The sequence below is a fragment of the Erpetoichthys calabaricus genome, chromosome 3 (genome assembly GCF_900747795.2).
Source record: "Erpetoichthys calabaricus chromosome 3, fErpCal1.3, whole genome shotgun sequence".
Classification (NCBI taxonomy): domain Eukaryota; kingdom Metazoa; phylum Chordata; class Cladistia; order Polypteriformes; family Polypteridae; genus Erpetoichthys; species Erpetoichthys calabaricus.
In genome coordinates, this window is record NC_041396.2 from 201824615 (window position 1) to 201839944 (window position 15330).

Sequence of the window (15330 nt, forward strand, 5' to 3'; positions counted from 1 at the left end):
CCAAACACAGCTGTTAATGGGTTAGGAGTCATCGTAACACCAAGGCTAACTGATAGGCATTCAAAGATTTTTGTCCAAAACGATATTAATTTAGTGCACGTCCAATACTTGTGGCCCAGTGAGGCTGGACCTAGACTGCAGCATTCACGGGTTGAATCTTGTGCTGGAAATATTTTTAATAGTTTTAACCGAGATAAATGTGCTCAAAAGAAATTTTTGGCTCAATGGCGATTGAAAAAAGCAATGGTGGTAGGGGACATCCTTTTCAAGTACCAATTTCTAGTTTTATACTAGTCCAAAAATAATGTTAATACTAACTGAGGCTTCTGGACTAGTATAAACTAGTTGGATCCATCCACATATGTTGGGGCTGAAACCAAATTTGTGCAATGTGGTCAATAGGTAGTCAAATTCAACCACATCAAATGCTTTTTCTGCATCCAAAGATAGCAAGATCTCATGTGTTAGATTTAACGGTTGAATATATTATACTAAACAAATGACTAAGATTAGAAGCTAAGTGTCTGCTTTTAATAAATCTGATCCGGTCTTGTGATATTACAGAAGGAAGCACTTTCTCAGTCCTTCTAGCTAGAACTTATCTTAACGTAATTATTCAGGAGTGAGATTGGTCTGTATGATGCACATTGTAGTAAGTCCTTATTTTTCTTAGGAAAGACAGAAATTGATGCTTGGCGAAGACGCTCAAGTAGAATTTTGTTGTCTTTAGCTTCTTTAAATGTTGCTAATAGTGGAGGTAACTTATTTGAATTTTTTTTTTTTTTAATATAAAACTCCACTGGGTAATCATCAGGGCCAGCTGCTTTCCCACTTTGAAGAGAGTTTATAGTGTCTAGTAATTCTGAGAGTGTCAAAGGTTTACCAGTTCCACAGCATCAAGAGTGTCTAGCTGTGGTCGGAGATGGAAGTAGTGTCATATTTAGACAATTTTTGCCCATTATCAAATTGTCTATGAAGAAATAATCAGTTCTTGAGTAACAATGATGAACTTCTGAGAAAAAGGAATATGTTCTAAGGTTAGGATTTAAAAACTTCATGGGTCTGATAAGTTCTGATCCATTAGAAGCAGTGTAATTATTTTTGCACTATTAAATTTTTCATGCATTGCTACTGTAATTGAAGACCTATCCAAGTGCAGATTTAAAACGCAATTAAAGTCTCCGGCCATTAAAATTTTATGAGTGTTCACACTAGGAATAGATGCAAATACATTTTGGATAAAATCTCTATCATCCACGTTAGGTGCATAAATATTTATCAGAATCACTTTAGTATTAAATAAATTGACCATCACCATGACATATTGCCCTTCAGGATCACATATTACACCTAACGCTACAAATGGGATAATTCTTTGTATAGCCAGAGTGAAAATTTAGCCAATCCAATCCCTTTACAATTGAAACTGGTGCTTACTTTTTATGACAGTCTCCTGTAAAAACATTATCATGGCATTTAAACCTGTTAAGTGAGCAAATACTTTCTCTTTAATTCATAACTGAGACCTTTGACGTTCCAGCTCACAAAGTTCATTATTCGGTCATAAAAACCTTGCTTCTGAGCTTTTGTTGACATTTTGTGGTCTTAAGTTGAGGTAGTATATTTTTTACATATGATAACCTTGACCTAGATTTCATATTATTGCCAGGTGTTATGGTCATGAAGCCTATTGTTGTGTAGGCATTAACAGTGGTTGGGGTAAAAAAGAAATAAGAAATAGCAAAGCTCTCATTCTGAATGAGATAACGTACGATAATACATTCCCCATACAATAAATCAAGGAAATGAAGGGGGGCGGGGGGGGGGGAAACCCCTGTAAATAGCTAGTTACTTTGTAGTTGCCAAGAAGAACATTACTGTATATTCATTGAAAGAAATTACAATATAATTGAAAGAGAAAATGTTGCAAGGAGAAGCTTCTTTGCCTTGTCAGAACATGGTAATGTTTCAAAAGTATGTCTGGATCAGTCTGCTTAGTTTTTTTCTGCTTCATTCAGACAGCTAAACATGTAAAACTGACTTTCAATATTCACTTTTAATTTGGCAGGGTACAAAGAGGCTGTATCTGATATCAGCACTGTGTAGATGCTATTTAATACTGTAGTATGCTGTGCGTTTAGCAGTTGTTGCAGGGGAGAAATCTTGAAAAATACAAATGCGGTTATTTACAAATATAATCTCCTCTTTCATTCTGAGAAAAGACATTTATTTTCTGAACCCTTTCTTTGCTGTTCTTACTTGTTACATAAATACAGGATACCTCGGGATGATTTTTTTTTTTTTTTTTAAACTAATTAACACTACTGCTACCGGAGTTCAGTTCCAGCCGACCATCTAATACAAAGGATTAGAAAAGCAGCAATGCACCCCCTATATGACTCCATTGCACGACACAAATACTTATTGGAAACTCTGGGAGTTTAACTCAGTACTAATGATGCCCAAATATAGTCCTATTCAAACAAATAAATAAATAATAAATTCATTCATTTATAGCGGTTTTTGGGATCATTTTACATGCATCATATATTTAGCTAGATTCACGTTATTTGGACCAGTGCCCCAAATAAAATAAGTTTTTGCTGCACAGAATACTTACAAAAATAAATAAAAATAATAATTTCACAACCAAGCAATTTAGTCAGTTACAAATAGTAGTTATAATTTATACTTCTGCTTATAAGAAATAACTATTTTTATAGTTTTTTTTCCTTAAAGTATTTTGTTTGAAAATAAACTGACACTGCTCACTATGAAAGGTATTAAAAATAAAATCCAGTTGAGGATGTTGGATATTGTGTACTTCATATTGCTCTAAGCTTACTTTTCTTAGAGGAATTTTTAAAGTTGATAATAGATGCCCGGTGAACATTATAAATGTATATAAATATAAAAACCTTTGAGCTTAAAAATTTATCACCATCTCCATTTGCTGCTCGACAACCATTTAAGGAGAGAGAAGGCAAAAACTTCTGACAGGTTTTAGATCTTGATGTTTGCCTAGAAGAAAAATAAAATTTATTTTTAGAAATGATAAAAACACACACACAAAAACCCAATATGAAATAATATGTGCATTATGCTGGATCTGGATCAAATACTACTTAGGCCAGCAAATTTACATTTAAACTATAACCTGATTTATGCCCACCTTTTTTTTTTTTTTTTTTTTTTTTTTTTAAAAAGGAGTAATGATTTCAAATAAACTTCATTGTACATTTATTGCAATATTTTGCTCTTCATTACAGCTGTAAATCAAACAATTGAGTCGTGTCATGTTAATTAAATATCATCCTGCTCACTCATTCGATTTGACCTTCAGCTTATGAGAGCCTATAACATTAAGGGCTGAGTAAGTGAGTACACAAAGCTTTTAAACTTCATATTAAGGGAAAAACAGCTACTGCTGATCTATCTGAGGTAGATGAAATGTTACCACACTACAATAACTAGAATCCTCACTACCTTGTATAGAAAACCATTCAGATCTATATGACAAGCATTCATGTAGTGATTGTCAGTATTATTTTAACCAAACACAGAGTATACACCATTAGGATGTCTTACCTTTTCATGCTCTGGCTGGGAGCAGAACTATCAGATATCTTCAAAGAGCATCCAGAATCAGGAGTCATTAAAAGCTGCATAGGAACTTTGTCCAGCTACAATATCAAGACATACTGCTGTTAAAGCTATTAAGAACCTATCAAGAAGTAAAGGTTAAAGCTTAAAGAATAAACAAAAAGGAGAACTATACCGTTCTTCTAAATTTTGATTCTGCTCTCCAATCACAGTTTCCTTCGTCTGGAGAAATATTTCTTTTCTCAACCCTGACAAAACCGCATCCATGAACAGAAATGAAAAATGTGGATGAACAGACTCTGTACATCAACTTGATTCTAGTATACTTTTAGTCATGAAACAATGTTTAATTGATTGAACAGAAAACATAACAATTGACAACATTTCTGTTATAGGCAAAATATTTACCGTAACTAGTCATAAGATCAAGTGGGAATCGAGTACATCTTAACAAAAATTAATTAAACTCTTCACAACTTTTAAAAAGAATTAAACATTTATATATTTCTTCTTTTCAGAAGATGATTTCTTCCCATATCCCAAAGCATATGCATTTTCTATCAACAGGCAACTCCAAAATCTCAGTATGAGTATGTGTGCTCTGCAGTGTTACATTGTGCCCAAAGCAACCAATGTAGACCATGCAATTGAATAAAATTATTTTAAAATATGGTTTAGTACATAGTGGCCTCTTTATTCAGTACTCCGTTTGTTAGCATAAATAGCCTGTTCCTCCAAACAATGTGGCTGAAACACATTAAATACAATATTTAAACATGGTGAAGTGGTTTAGTGGTTATTCTGCCAATCCTTAAAATGGGTAAGAGTCACATAAGCAACGTTAGCTGTGGTATGATTGTTGGTACCAGATATGATGGTTCTAGCATGTTTGAAATATGTACCCCTCCTGAGGTATTTATGCTCTAGAGTCTCTAGGGATTACACAGGATGGTGCAATAAACAACATCCAACAAGTGGAAGTTCTGCAAGTTAAAGCAACTTGCAAATGAGAGAGATCAGAGTAGAATGGCCAGACTTCTTCAAGCGAATGGAAAAGCAGCAGACACTGAAATAACAGCTCACTGCAATAGTGGTGTGCAGAAGGGCATCTCTGAATGCACAATGAATCCCACCTGACAGAGGATGGGCTATGGCTGCAGGAGAGGACAACGCCATGTTACACTTCTATCAAGTAAGAATGACAGGACAAAGCTACAGTAGACAAATGATCATAAAACTCGATATGGGGGGGGGGGAAACGACTTCACACCTGATGTAATTAATCTTTATTTTGGAGATTCTAAAAATGTTCCTAGTGTGTGCTTGGTGTGTGGGTGTGTGTGTGTGTGTGTGTGTGTGCGTGCCCTGCGGTGGGATGGTGCCATGCCCGGGATTTGTTTCCTGCCTTGTGCCCTGTGTTGGCTGGGATTGGTTCCAGCAGACCCCCAGTGACCCTGTAGTTAGGATATAGTGGGTTGGATAATGGATGGATGGATAGAGTATGCGGTGACAAATAGTTGTTACGGCAATAATTTCACATAAATAGTATGAATCCTTGGTTCCATCTTGCTTTATGTTAAAAGAGCATGTTGGTATTAGTGTACAGGGAAATGTTTTCTTTAAACATATTAGACCCTTTTATATTAACTGATCGAAATATGAATGTACCTGAGCATCATTGCTCTCAATGTGCACCCCTTTGTGGCCAAGGTCAAACTTTTTTCATATGGATACTTCCACAAAGGGAATGTGCCATTTCACAAGCCATTCATTACATCAAGCCAAGTTAGACAAACATTACAGTGACATCAATTTATTTCAACCGCCTTCATATGCCTCAGGTCTCAATGCAACAGAGCACTTTTGAAAGAAGGACGAACAAGTGACTTGCAGTAGGAATGTGTGGTCAATAAAACTGCATGAAGAAATGCCACTGAGTCAACATGAACCAAAATCCATAAGCAATGTGTCTAGTGATTTGCTGAATCCATGAATTAAAAGAATTTAAGGTGACCTGGAAGGAAAAATGAATTCCTTCATAGCACTATAAAAATATACCTAAAAAAGTGGCCACCAAATTCATTTTTGCAATAAATTTGTCATGTTTAACTCATTAAAAAATACTCTCGCATCCAGGGTCAGCCACGAGGGAAATTCCTCAGGTAGTGCTTTGGTCAGTGCGGCATTTCCATGTAATTTTTTTTTTTTAATATTACTATGAAAAAATAAATCCAAAAATTGTGTGCACCTAAAGAAATATATACACACACATACAGTACCATATTTATATACTATCTTTAAAAATTTTATGAAAAATTCCTTTAAAGGTTTAAAATTTCATATTATATGCTTCAATGATACGCCACATGTCAATACATAGCACTGGTGTTCATTCTTTATTTATACATACTGACATAGGTGCAGGGGAGTGGGAGAAAATGGGGTATTTTACAGCAGTCCTGGTGCCATGCTAGAAAAAGCTGAGATGGAAACATTAACACACACACACACACACACACACACACTCCCCCACTTCACATTTCTGTAAGATGATCGAAACAATGTCATATCAAATAAGTGCTAAACAAGTTATCCTTGAGTGGTAGCAAAAACCTAAATATGTCTCTACCACTACTGTATTTAACTTTCCAGTCTGTCAGGTTCTTTGCAGTCCTGACTGTCCCAATATAACAACAAGTATAATGATTATCCCTACTCATATTGAACTTTGCAATATCTTCACTAATTTATGCAAAGAATGCAACATAACCATCTAAGTGATGCACAGTGTCAATTTTTATGTGAGACAGCAGCTACAGAGATCTTTTTTTTAGTGTGCCAGGAGCGAAGGTGTAGGCAGAGTAGTGTTTTCCAGCCATTTTCCTGTGATGGAACACTTTTTGTAACCCAAAACACACCCCACAGCACACCACGATTCTACCAACCAAAATGGCGGGAACAAGGGGTGGTGAAAAAAAATCAGTTCAGAGATTCCTGTTCGCAGACACAGCACTTAGTGTGCACCATGGATGCATTTAATGTTGAATAAAGGGTGGGTTCAAAACATTTTCTAATGCTCCATTGAGAACTTGACCAAAAAAAAAAAAAAAAAAAATATATGGCCACATTTGGTTATATACCTAGTTAACATGTAAAGACAAGATTATTGGGATAGTGTGACATGAAATACAGACAGGTTACTGGAGATTGACAGTACTGTAAGCCTGAACTTAGAATATTTTCAAGTGTAAGTTTTAAATTATGTAGATTAATATATGATAACCCTCTCACCTTTGACCATTTAAAAAATATATTACAAATCTTGTGTCAAAACTTGGTGACACTTTCTCCAACTTTATTTTTATTGTTTATACCCAAGTTCTTGTTATTTTTTTGAATTACTTTCAAGTGTCATTATTGATGCTTTAGTGCTTTTGAGACTGACTTTTCTCTTGTTTGTTTTGTGTTAGTTCTGATATATAAAACATGGACGTTGAACAAGGCACAAAAAAAATATACATTGAAGCATATAAAAGCAGCAAAAGCATATCAGATCATGCTAGTTCACAGAAACCATAAAAAAAAAAGTATTTCATTGACATTCACAACAATTTTTTAATTTTTTTTTATCATCTTACAGACTTGTAACAGCTCTGACAAAAATAGCACTACTTTGAAAAAAGTTGAATAATTTGAAGTAAAAGCATTAGATCTCCTAGATGTGCTAAACTGTCCAAAGTGGCAGGACAGGGGGCGGTGAAAAAAGCAGTTCAGAGATTGCTGTTCACAGACACAGCACTTAGCGAGCACTACAGATGCATTTCCTTGCTACTTTGTCCATTTATACATGTGGTCCTCTCTCTGCCTCACTCCACTGATCCGGGGTCAGAGGCAACTTGTAAGCCCATTGGCCCTCAGCTCGGTTAAAGTTGCTGGTAAACATACACCTAGGCAGATGAACCCCAGGCACTTCTCCTAGTTGATAAAGTGCTCTCTAAGTGCTACATCTGCAAAAAAAAGTGATCATGGAGCTGCTTTTATGTCAGCTTCTCCAGGTAGTCCCATCCTTCTCAGACAGGTCTCTACCACCCGAGGATCGTGTCTCTCTCAGGTCTGGACACAACAGCAGTACACTATTATTTTCAAGGCGCAACAGTTCGAAAACACTTCTGTATCAAGGCATTGATGGTGTTGAATAATTGAGGATAGTATTTACGGAGTTTTAACATAAGTTTTAATGTATGCCCATTTAAGAGATGCTTATTCTTTCAATTAAATCAGCCTTTAGCAGTGCATTTTAAGTCAATAGCCTTTTCGATTGTTTATTTTATTTTGACACTTAGGTAGGCCCTCCAACCTGCAGGGAAAAACCTGGGAGTTGGTGGCAGAATTGGCACTCCAACCACCACAAAACACACTGGTTCCATTCCAACTGAACTAGTGTGGTGCTGAGGTGTCACCCATTGCATGGCTGTACTCGGTCCTAACCTGGGGTCCTGAGTTGGTTTGTCATGTGGTGGGTGCGGCAATGTGCTGTATCAGCACATACTCCTAACCACCTCCTCCTCCTCCTCCTTGTATGCTAATTTGAGGATTAACACATTGGCCTCATTTTAGTATTGCCTTTTCTTCATCTTGCCTTTAAAGAATGCATTCAAATTGAGGTTGTACTTGCTCAAGTAGTATTTTACTAAAAGTTCAAATTTAAGGTCATTGTTTAAGTTTAAACTAAGCCATTATTATTATTATTATTTTTGTTTTTAATTCCTTTGTGTTAATTCCACATTAATTTTGTGATTCAGTGTGTATACATTTCATGATTTATAAATTTTATAATTACATATTTTAATGTTAGATACAATTAATTTCATACATTTAACCGATTATTGTTTATTTTTTAAATTGATTCCCAGCCCTACTTTATAGCTATAGTTATGAGACAAGCCTAAAAGAGTGACCAAAACAGAATATACATACAGTTTTGTCACACTTCTTAGCATATATATTTTCTGAGATTTTACTTTAGCAAAGAATTATAACAGAGTGTAGAAGAAACATGACAGCAATAAGACTTAAATACTTACCTTTTCATGCCGTCACTGAGGGCAAGAGCATCAGATTTCACCAAATTGTTTTGAGATACTGGAGTCACTAAACTCGGTACAGGAAATTCATCAGGCTACAGTAAAATGTCAAATTCAAGACCAGATATTAGAACCATTATACAAATACATTTTAAGCCTCATTGAAAGGCATGAAATTGACAGGAAACCTGTACCTTTCTATGAATCCTTCTGAATTCTGCATCTTTGTTAAGTTCATGACCTTCTGGCGAAATATTTCTTTTTTCAAGCCTGAAAATTGAATTAATGGGCATTAATCAGAACCATGACTGAAATATATCAAATTAAAATATAATCTATACTAATAAAAGGCAAAGCCCTCACTCACTGACTTATCACTAATTCTCTAACTTCCCGTGTAGGTAGAAGGCTGAAATTTGGCAGGCTCATTCCTTATAGCTTACTTACAAAAGTTAAGCAGGGTTCATTTCGAAATTCTACGCATAACGGTCGACAACGTCCGCCATGTTAAACTTTCTTATTTATGGCCCCATCTTCACGAAATTTGGTAGGCGGCTTTCCTGCGCTAACCAAAACCAATGTACGTACTTATTTCAGTGATATGACGCCACTGTCGGCCGCCATATTGAACTTTCCAATGGTCTTTGTTACTTATGAGCCCATCTTCAAGAAATCCTACTTACGTACATATATACATCCATAGCCTGTAGCTTGGTCGCCGTGTGAGGCGGCGTTGGGTCCCCCATCCCCACGCTTCCCACGTGGTTGGCTGCCTGCCTATATAAGGCCGTCCGTCGCTCCTGTCTCTTCATTCCCTTCCTTGCTTCGCCACGTTATTCACGTCTCCCTGCTGATAACTGCAGCCTTTTTATTTAATCCACGGTTTCTCCACTGTTTTATTGTTCGTTTATTACGATTATAGTTATTGTGCAGGTATTTTAGACTTAGTTTACAACCGTACCCCCATTAACATATCTATCGAGGTGATCACCATCGATCAAAGAACTATCACTTACCAAGTGGTTTCCATGCCCAGAGATGGCGCCTGCATTTTCCATTCTCTGTGTTACATATTGCACGGCCATATCAGGCTCACTCTTGATATCCGGAAGAACATTGTGTTGTATGTATTGAATGACTGGGACAGGTTCAAGGTGTGGACTGATGACGGTACAGGAGATAATTATACTACACAGGAGCACTATAAGAGTGAAATGCTTAAGCCCTTCACTTATGGTTCTGTATGTGAGTTGATGCCTGCCGCTGAATTGTTCGGTTGTCGCTTTCAAGTGTACCGAAATGTCCAAATATTTTACACCTTTGGACAACCGCCAATGCCTCTTACAAAGCCTTCTTCAAAATGTTTACCTCAATCCACGAAATCTCCATGAAAACGACGTGTCATGGTTGAGGGAGAGAGCTATCCTGACACCAAGAAATGACATGACTACGACTATAAACCACATTTTACTTCAAGAACTACCTACACAACCGAAAACATATCAGTCTGTGGATTCAGTTGTAGAGGTGGAAGACGCGGTGCACTATCCGGTAGAGTTTCTCCACACTTTGAATCCTCAAAGGCACTCCTGAGCATAATCTAATTTTGAAGGTTGGGGCACCAATAATGTTACTGAGAAACTTACAGCCACCGAAACTTTGTAACGGCACGAGACTTCAGGTCACGTGTCTGCAAAAGAACCTAATTGAGGCAACTATTTTTACTGGCAGTGGTTCAGGGGAGAGAGTTTGTATTCCTCGCATCCCCGTTATACCCTCTGATCTCCCATTTCAATTCAAACGCCTCCAATTTCCAGTAAGGCTCTGCTTCGCAATGACAATTAACAAGTCTCAGGGACAGACCCTACAAAAGGTTGGCATTGATCTGAGGCAAGATTGTTTTTCACATGGCCAACTGTACATTGCATGCTCAAGAGTAAGCTCACAGCTTGGTCATATTACAACTGGAGGGCCAAACTGACAACGTAGTATACAAACAGATCCTTAACAAATAATTATTGGTATATTTTCCCTCAGTTTAAAAAGGTTTACTTTTCTTCTTAATAAAAATTTTAAGGCAGTACTTCGCCGCTGTGAAGCACGGGTATTTTGCTAGCTTAAAAATAAAATAACACCAATACATCACTAACAAAAATATATATATTATATAGGAATATGCAGACACAAACATAAACCACTACACACACAGTGCTCTTGAAGCACTATTTGATTAATAATAAAACTGCTATTTCATATAATATACACAACCAGGTTGGATTTAAGATGAAAAGAAAACTATTTCAGGTTATATAAAACTAAAAAAAACACACACGCTTTGTATTTATCAATTCTTTACATATATCTGTTTTTAGTCTCCTGTTCAACAACTGAAATGTATGTGCAATTGGATTTAAATCAGGAAATACTTTTTTTTTTTTTTTTTTAATATCGAATTTATTAAAAGGAAGTAACATTCCATACAAGCAAGTCAAACTTGACAAAACTAAGTTCAAATTAAATCAGCCCCCGCACAGGAGAAAGAAAGCTAGGCCAAAAAACAGAGTAACTGGATAACTTGTGTCCACACTGTCCAGTACTGTTTCTTTGATGCAGCCTAATTCACTATCATGTCTTTTGAAACAGCTGTGAAGAATGGTTACATCAAGTAGAAAACATTTGCCCGGTCATTCAGAGAGGAAAGATAAAATAGAATTCTACAAGCAGGGTGTCAAAAAATCCAACTCTCTCTACTGGAAAAATGGAAGTGGTCAAAAAGTTTGAATTTCACTCTGGTGAATCCATAGAACACTGGGAAAGGAACTAAAAAAGTACTGTTTTCCAAATGGGTTCATAAAGGTAAAATAACCAGGTAAAGTGCAAAAAAAGCAAACCAATGAAGCGCTGTAAAGCAAACGAAAAAATAATGCAAAAACTTCAAAAGTGAAAAATATTAAAGAACTACAAAATACTCTGCATACAGTATTACTATCTTAAGAATAAGCTCCTTCTTTATAGTTTATCTTACGCAAATCCAGTCATGCTTTTCTATCCATTACTCCACAGCACAGAAACTACAACCTTCCTCCCATATAGAATATATGCTGTATTTAATATAGGACTCCTTTCTGAAGTGAACTGCGTTATCAGCCAGACTGCACTCCGTTTTAATTTAACTGACCACTTTGTAGCAATTTATATTGTGTGGTTGTTACATGTTCTGTTGTGGTATACGTTGTACGATTATTGTGAGAGAATTACTTAGAGGTAACAATAATTAAGTATTTTGGCTTGCAGTACACTTTGAAATATATAAGCATTTGTTTTAAGAAAGGTCACGAAGAAGAATTGCTGAAATGGTTAAGTACGTAAAAGGCAAATGTATATACCAGAGAAAGGTTGATGTCATATGTAAAATGTACTCCTGCAAACAACAAGTTTGGACAGCTGACACACACAAACAGAAATTTTAAGGATAATAGCTAAACCTAAAGATATAAGAAGAACAAGAGTATAATAAAAATGTACTTTTATTTTCTAAGTTATCTGATGTGTAAACCAACTACTCAACCAGAGTAAAAAAAGTATGCATTGATTGACACTGTATGTAAATTGATGCCTAGTTGCCAAGCCTGGATACCACTTTCAAACGTTTGTGTTGAGCATTGCTAAAATATTTTCAATTACACTGACATCTCTCTGATTTCAATAAGAAAGCTGACCATTGGAGAGTTCAGACAAAATGTTGGTAACCATTGAACAGTTTAAACTTTTGCTTGATGGTGATGGCAAGTTCAGGAAAGACACCAGTACTACCAGTACTAATGCTGACAGGGACGAGGATCATATACTGAGAGGTCTAATTCACAAATCTAAAGAATAAATATTTTGATCCTTCAACTTGGCCACATGAAATGCGAAGCCTCCACAGTTTTGGTAATACAACACTAACAAGCATTCTTCAGTAATATGAGGGCACTACAAGAGAATGAATGGTCTTAAAACAAGCAGCATAGTATTTTGAAGCCTCCACTGTGTATGACTTGGTCAACATAATGAAGACAAGCAATCCAGATTGTTACTTCCACATCTAAAGAGTGATTAACTTGTCTCTTACACTGCCTTTGAGCAGTGTATCTTGGGCAAGATTTTTCAAATTCTATTAAAAATAAGTACAGATACCATCTGTGAGACATTGCCTCTCATGCCTGATGAATGAATACTTGTCTAAATGGACTACAGAAACATTCAACCCAAACCCTGCTGTTTAGCTCATTACAGGATCAACCAGGGAGCAATTCCATCTTGTGCTAATATAGAAAATGGCAGTTGGAACAGTAGCAAGGAATTGACAGAGTGAAGGAGGAGGAGAAGAATGTTCCATACTCAGATAATGTTGAATAAAGAGTGGATTCAAAACAACATCTTCTAATGCTCCATTGAGAACCTGACCTATATACCTAGTTAACATGTAAAGACAAGATTAAGGGGAAAGTGTAACATGAAATAAAGACAGGTTACTGGAGATTGACAGTACTGTAAGCCTGAATTTAGAATACTTTCAAGTGTAAGTTTTAGCTTTGTGTTAGTTGTGATATATAAAAAATGGATGTTGAACATGGCACAAAAATATATGTTAAAGTACATTAAAGCAGCAAAAGCAAATCGGATCTTGCTAGTTCTCAGAAACAATGAACAAAAAGTATTTAATTGACATTCACAACCATTTTTAAAAAATGTTTAGCATCTTACAGACTTGTAACAGCTCTGACAAAAGAAAGCATTCCTTTAAAAACAGCTGAATAATTTGAAGTACATTGTACACACACACACCATAATTAATTCACAAAATGTAGCTATTCTGTCAGAATTTGTGATACATAGATTTAAAATATCAAATGGGTAATAATAAACTCAGAGTGGTAGAACATGGCCACAGATGGGCTGCTTGGAGATACAGTATGTAATATAAAACTGCAAATACTACTTACTGGTTTTCAGCAGTATCAAGTCGCACTTGTTCATGTCCATCATGATGCACGGAAGCATTTGCAAAAGACAAATTATTGGTGTTAAATTCAAGTATGCTGAAATGTGATGGATCTGCATATGGAATAATACAGAAGAAACTATGAAGAAAGAGCATGCTACAACAGTGAAATTTTATGCAAAAACAAATATACACATTTCTCAGTTGCAAGCAATTCTTCTTCTTCATTCAGCTACTCTTGTTAGGGGTCACCACAGCAGATCATCTTTTCCCATATCTTCCTGTCCTCTGCATCTTGCTATGTATGTTACACTGACCACCTGCATGTCCTCTCTCACCACATCCGTAAGCCTCCTCTTAGGCCTCTCTTTTCCTCTTACCTGGCAGCTCCAGCCTTAACATCCTTCTCCCAATATACCCAGCATCTCTCTTCTGCACATGTCTCAACCAATGCATTCTCGCCTCTCTGACTTTGTCTCCCAACAGTCCAACCCGAGATGACCCTCTAACATACTAATTTCTAATCCTATCCATTCTTGTCACACCCAATACAAATCTTAACATCTTTAAACTCTGTCTCTTGTTTTTTGGTCAGTGCCAGTCTCCAACCCATGTAACATAGATGATCTCACTACTGTCGTGTAGATCTTCCCTTTCACTCATGTTGGTACCAGTCTGTTACAAATCACTTTTGCTACTCTTCTCCATCCTGCTTGCACTCTCTTCTTCACCTCTCTTCCACAATGCCCATTACTCTGTACTGTTGATCCCAAATATTTAAACTCCTCCAACTTTGCCAATTCTACCCTCTGCATCCTCACCATTCCTCTGACCTCCTTCTCATTCTCACACACACGTATTATGTCTTGTTCCAACTGATCTTCATTCCTCTCCTCTCCTGAGCATATCCCCACCTAGTCACAGGGACTCCTGTCTAATCGCCTGATCCCAGATGTAATCCCACCTGCATGTCTCCGACGATCCTACTTTTTTTTTTTTTGGATTTTATTAAAATCAAATAACATTCCATACAAATAAGTCAAGTTTTGCAAAAATAGGTTCAAAACAAATCAACCCCCACCCATGAGAAAGAGAGCTAGGTCAGCAGAGTAATACTTTAAGCTAGTAAAAATGAGTAAATAGATAAATAATGAGTAAAGATAAATGGAGTAAAAGAGGGGCGGGACTCTGCTTCCTCAATTTAAATCCTTATTCTAAAATGTTATTGATTAGATCCTGCCAGGTTTTGAAAAAGTTTTGTACAGATCCTCTAAGTGAGAATTAGATTTTTTCCAATTTCATATAGTATAAAACATCAGTTACCCACTGAGTTACAATAGAAGAGTTAGGATTCTTCCAGTTGAGAAAGATAAGTTTATGTGCCAACAGTGTAGTAAAGGCAATTACAGTTTGTTTGTCCTTCTCCACTTTAAGCCCATCTGGAAATGCACCAAACACAGCTGTTAATGGGTTAGGAGGGATTGTGACTCCAATGCTGTCTGAAACAAATTTAAAGATTTTGGTCCAGAATGATGTTAAATTGGTGCAGGCCCAAAACATGTGACCCAACAAGGCTGGAACTTGATTGCAACGTTTGCAGGTTGGATCTTGCCCTGGAAACATTTTGGACAATTTTAAGAGACAGGTGTGCTTAAT

General features: G+C 36.4%; 1 protein-coding gene across 1 annotated transcript in view; it reads right to left on the bottom strand.

The window, feature by feature from the left end:
* ttk (ttk protein kinase) overlaps window positions 1-15330 on the bottom strand; it is a 61592-nt gene that overhangs the window by 29260 nt on the left and 17002 nt on the right. The window contains exons 6-11 of the mRNA XM_028797664.2: window positions 13676-13787; window positions 8882-8957; window positions 8688-8782; window positions 3779-3851; window positions 3589-3683; window positions 2919-3021 (exon numbers count right to left, since the gene is read on the bottom strand). Of these exons, the coding sequence (XP_028653497.1) occupies window positions 2919-3021; window positions 3589-3683; window positions 3779-3851; window positions 8688-8782; window positions 8882-8957; window positions 13676-13787 (554 nt within the window). The remainder of the gene's footprint in view (window positions 1-2918; window positions 3022-3588; window positions 3684-3778; window positions 3852-8687; window positions 8783-8881; window positions 8958-13675; window positions 13788-15330) is intronic.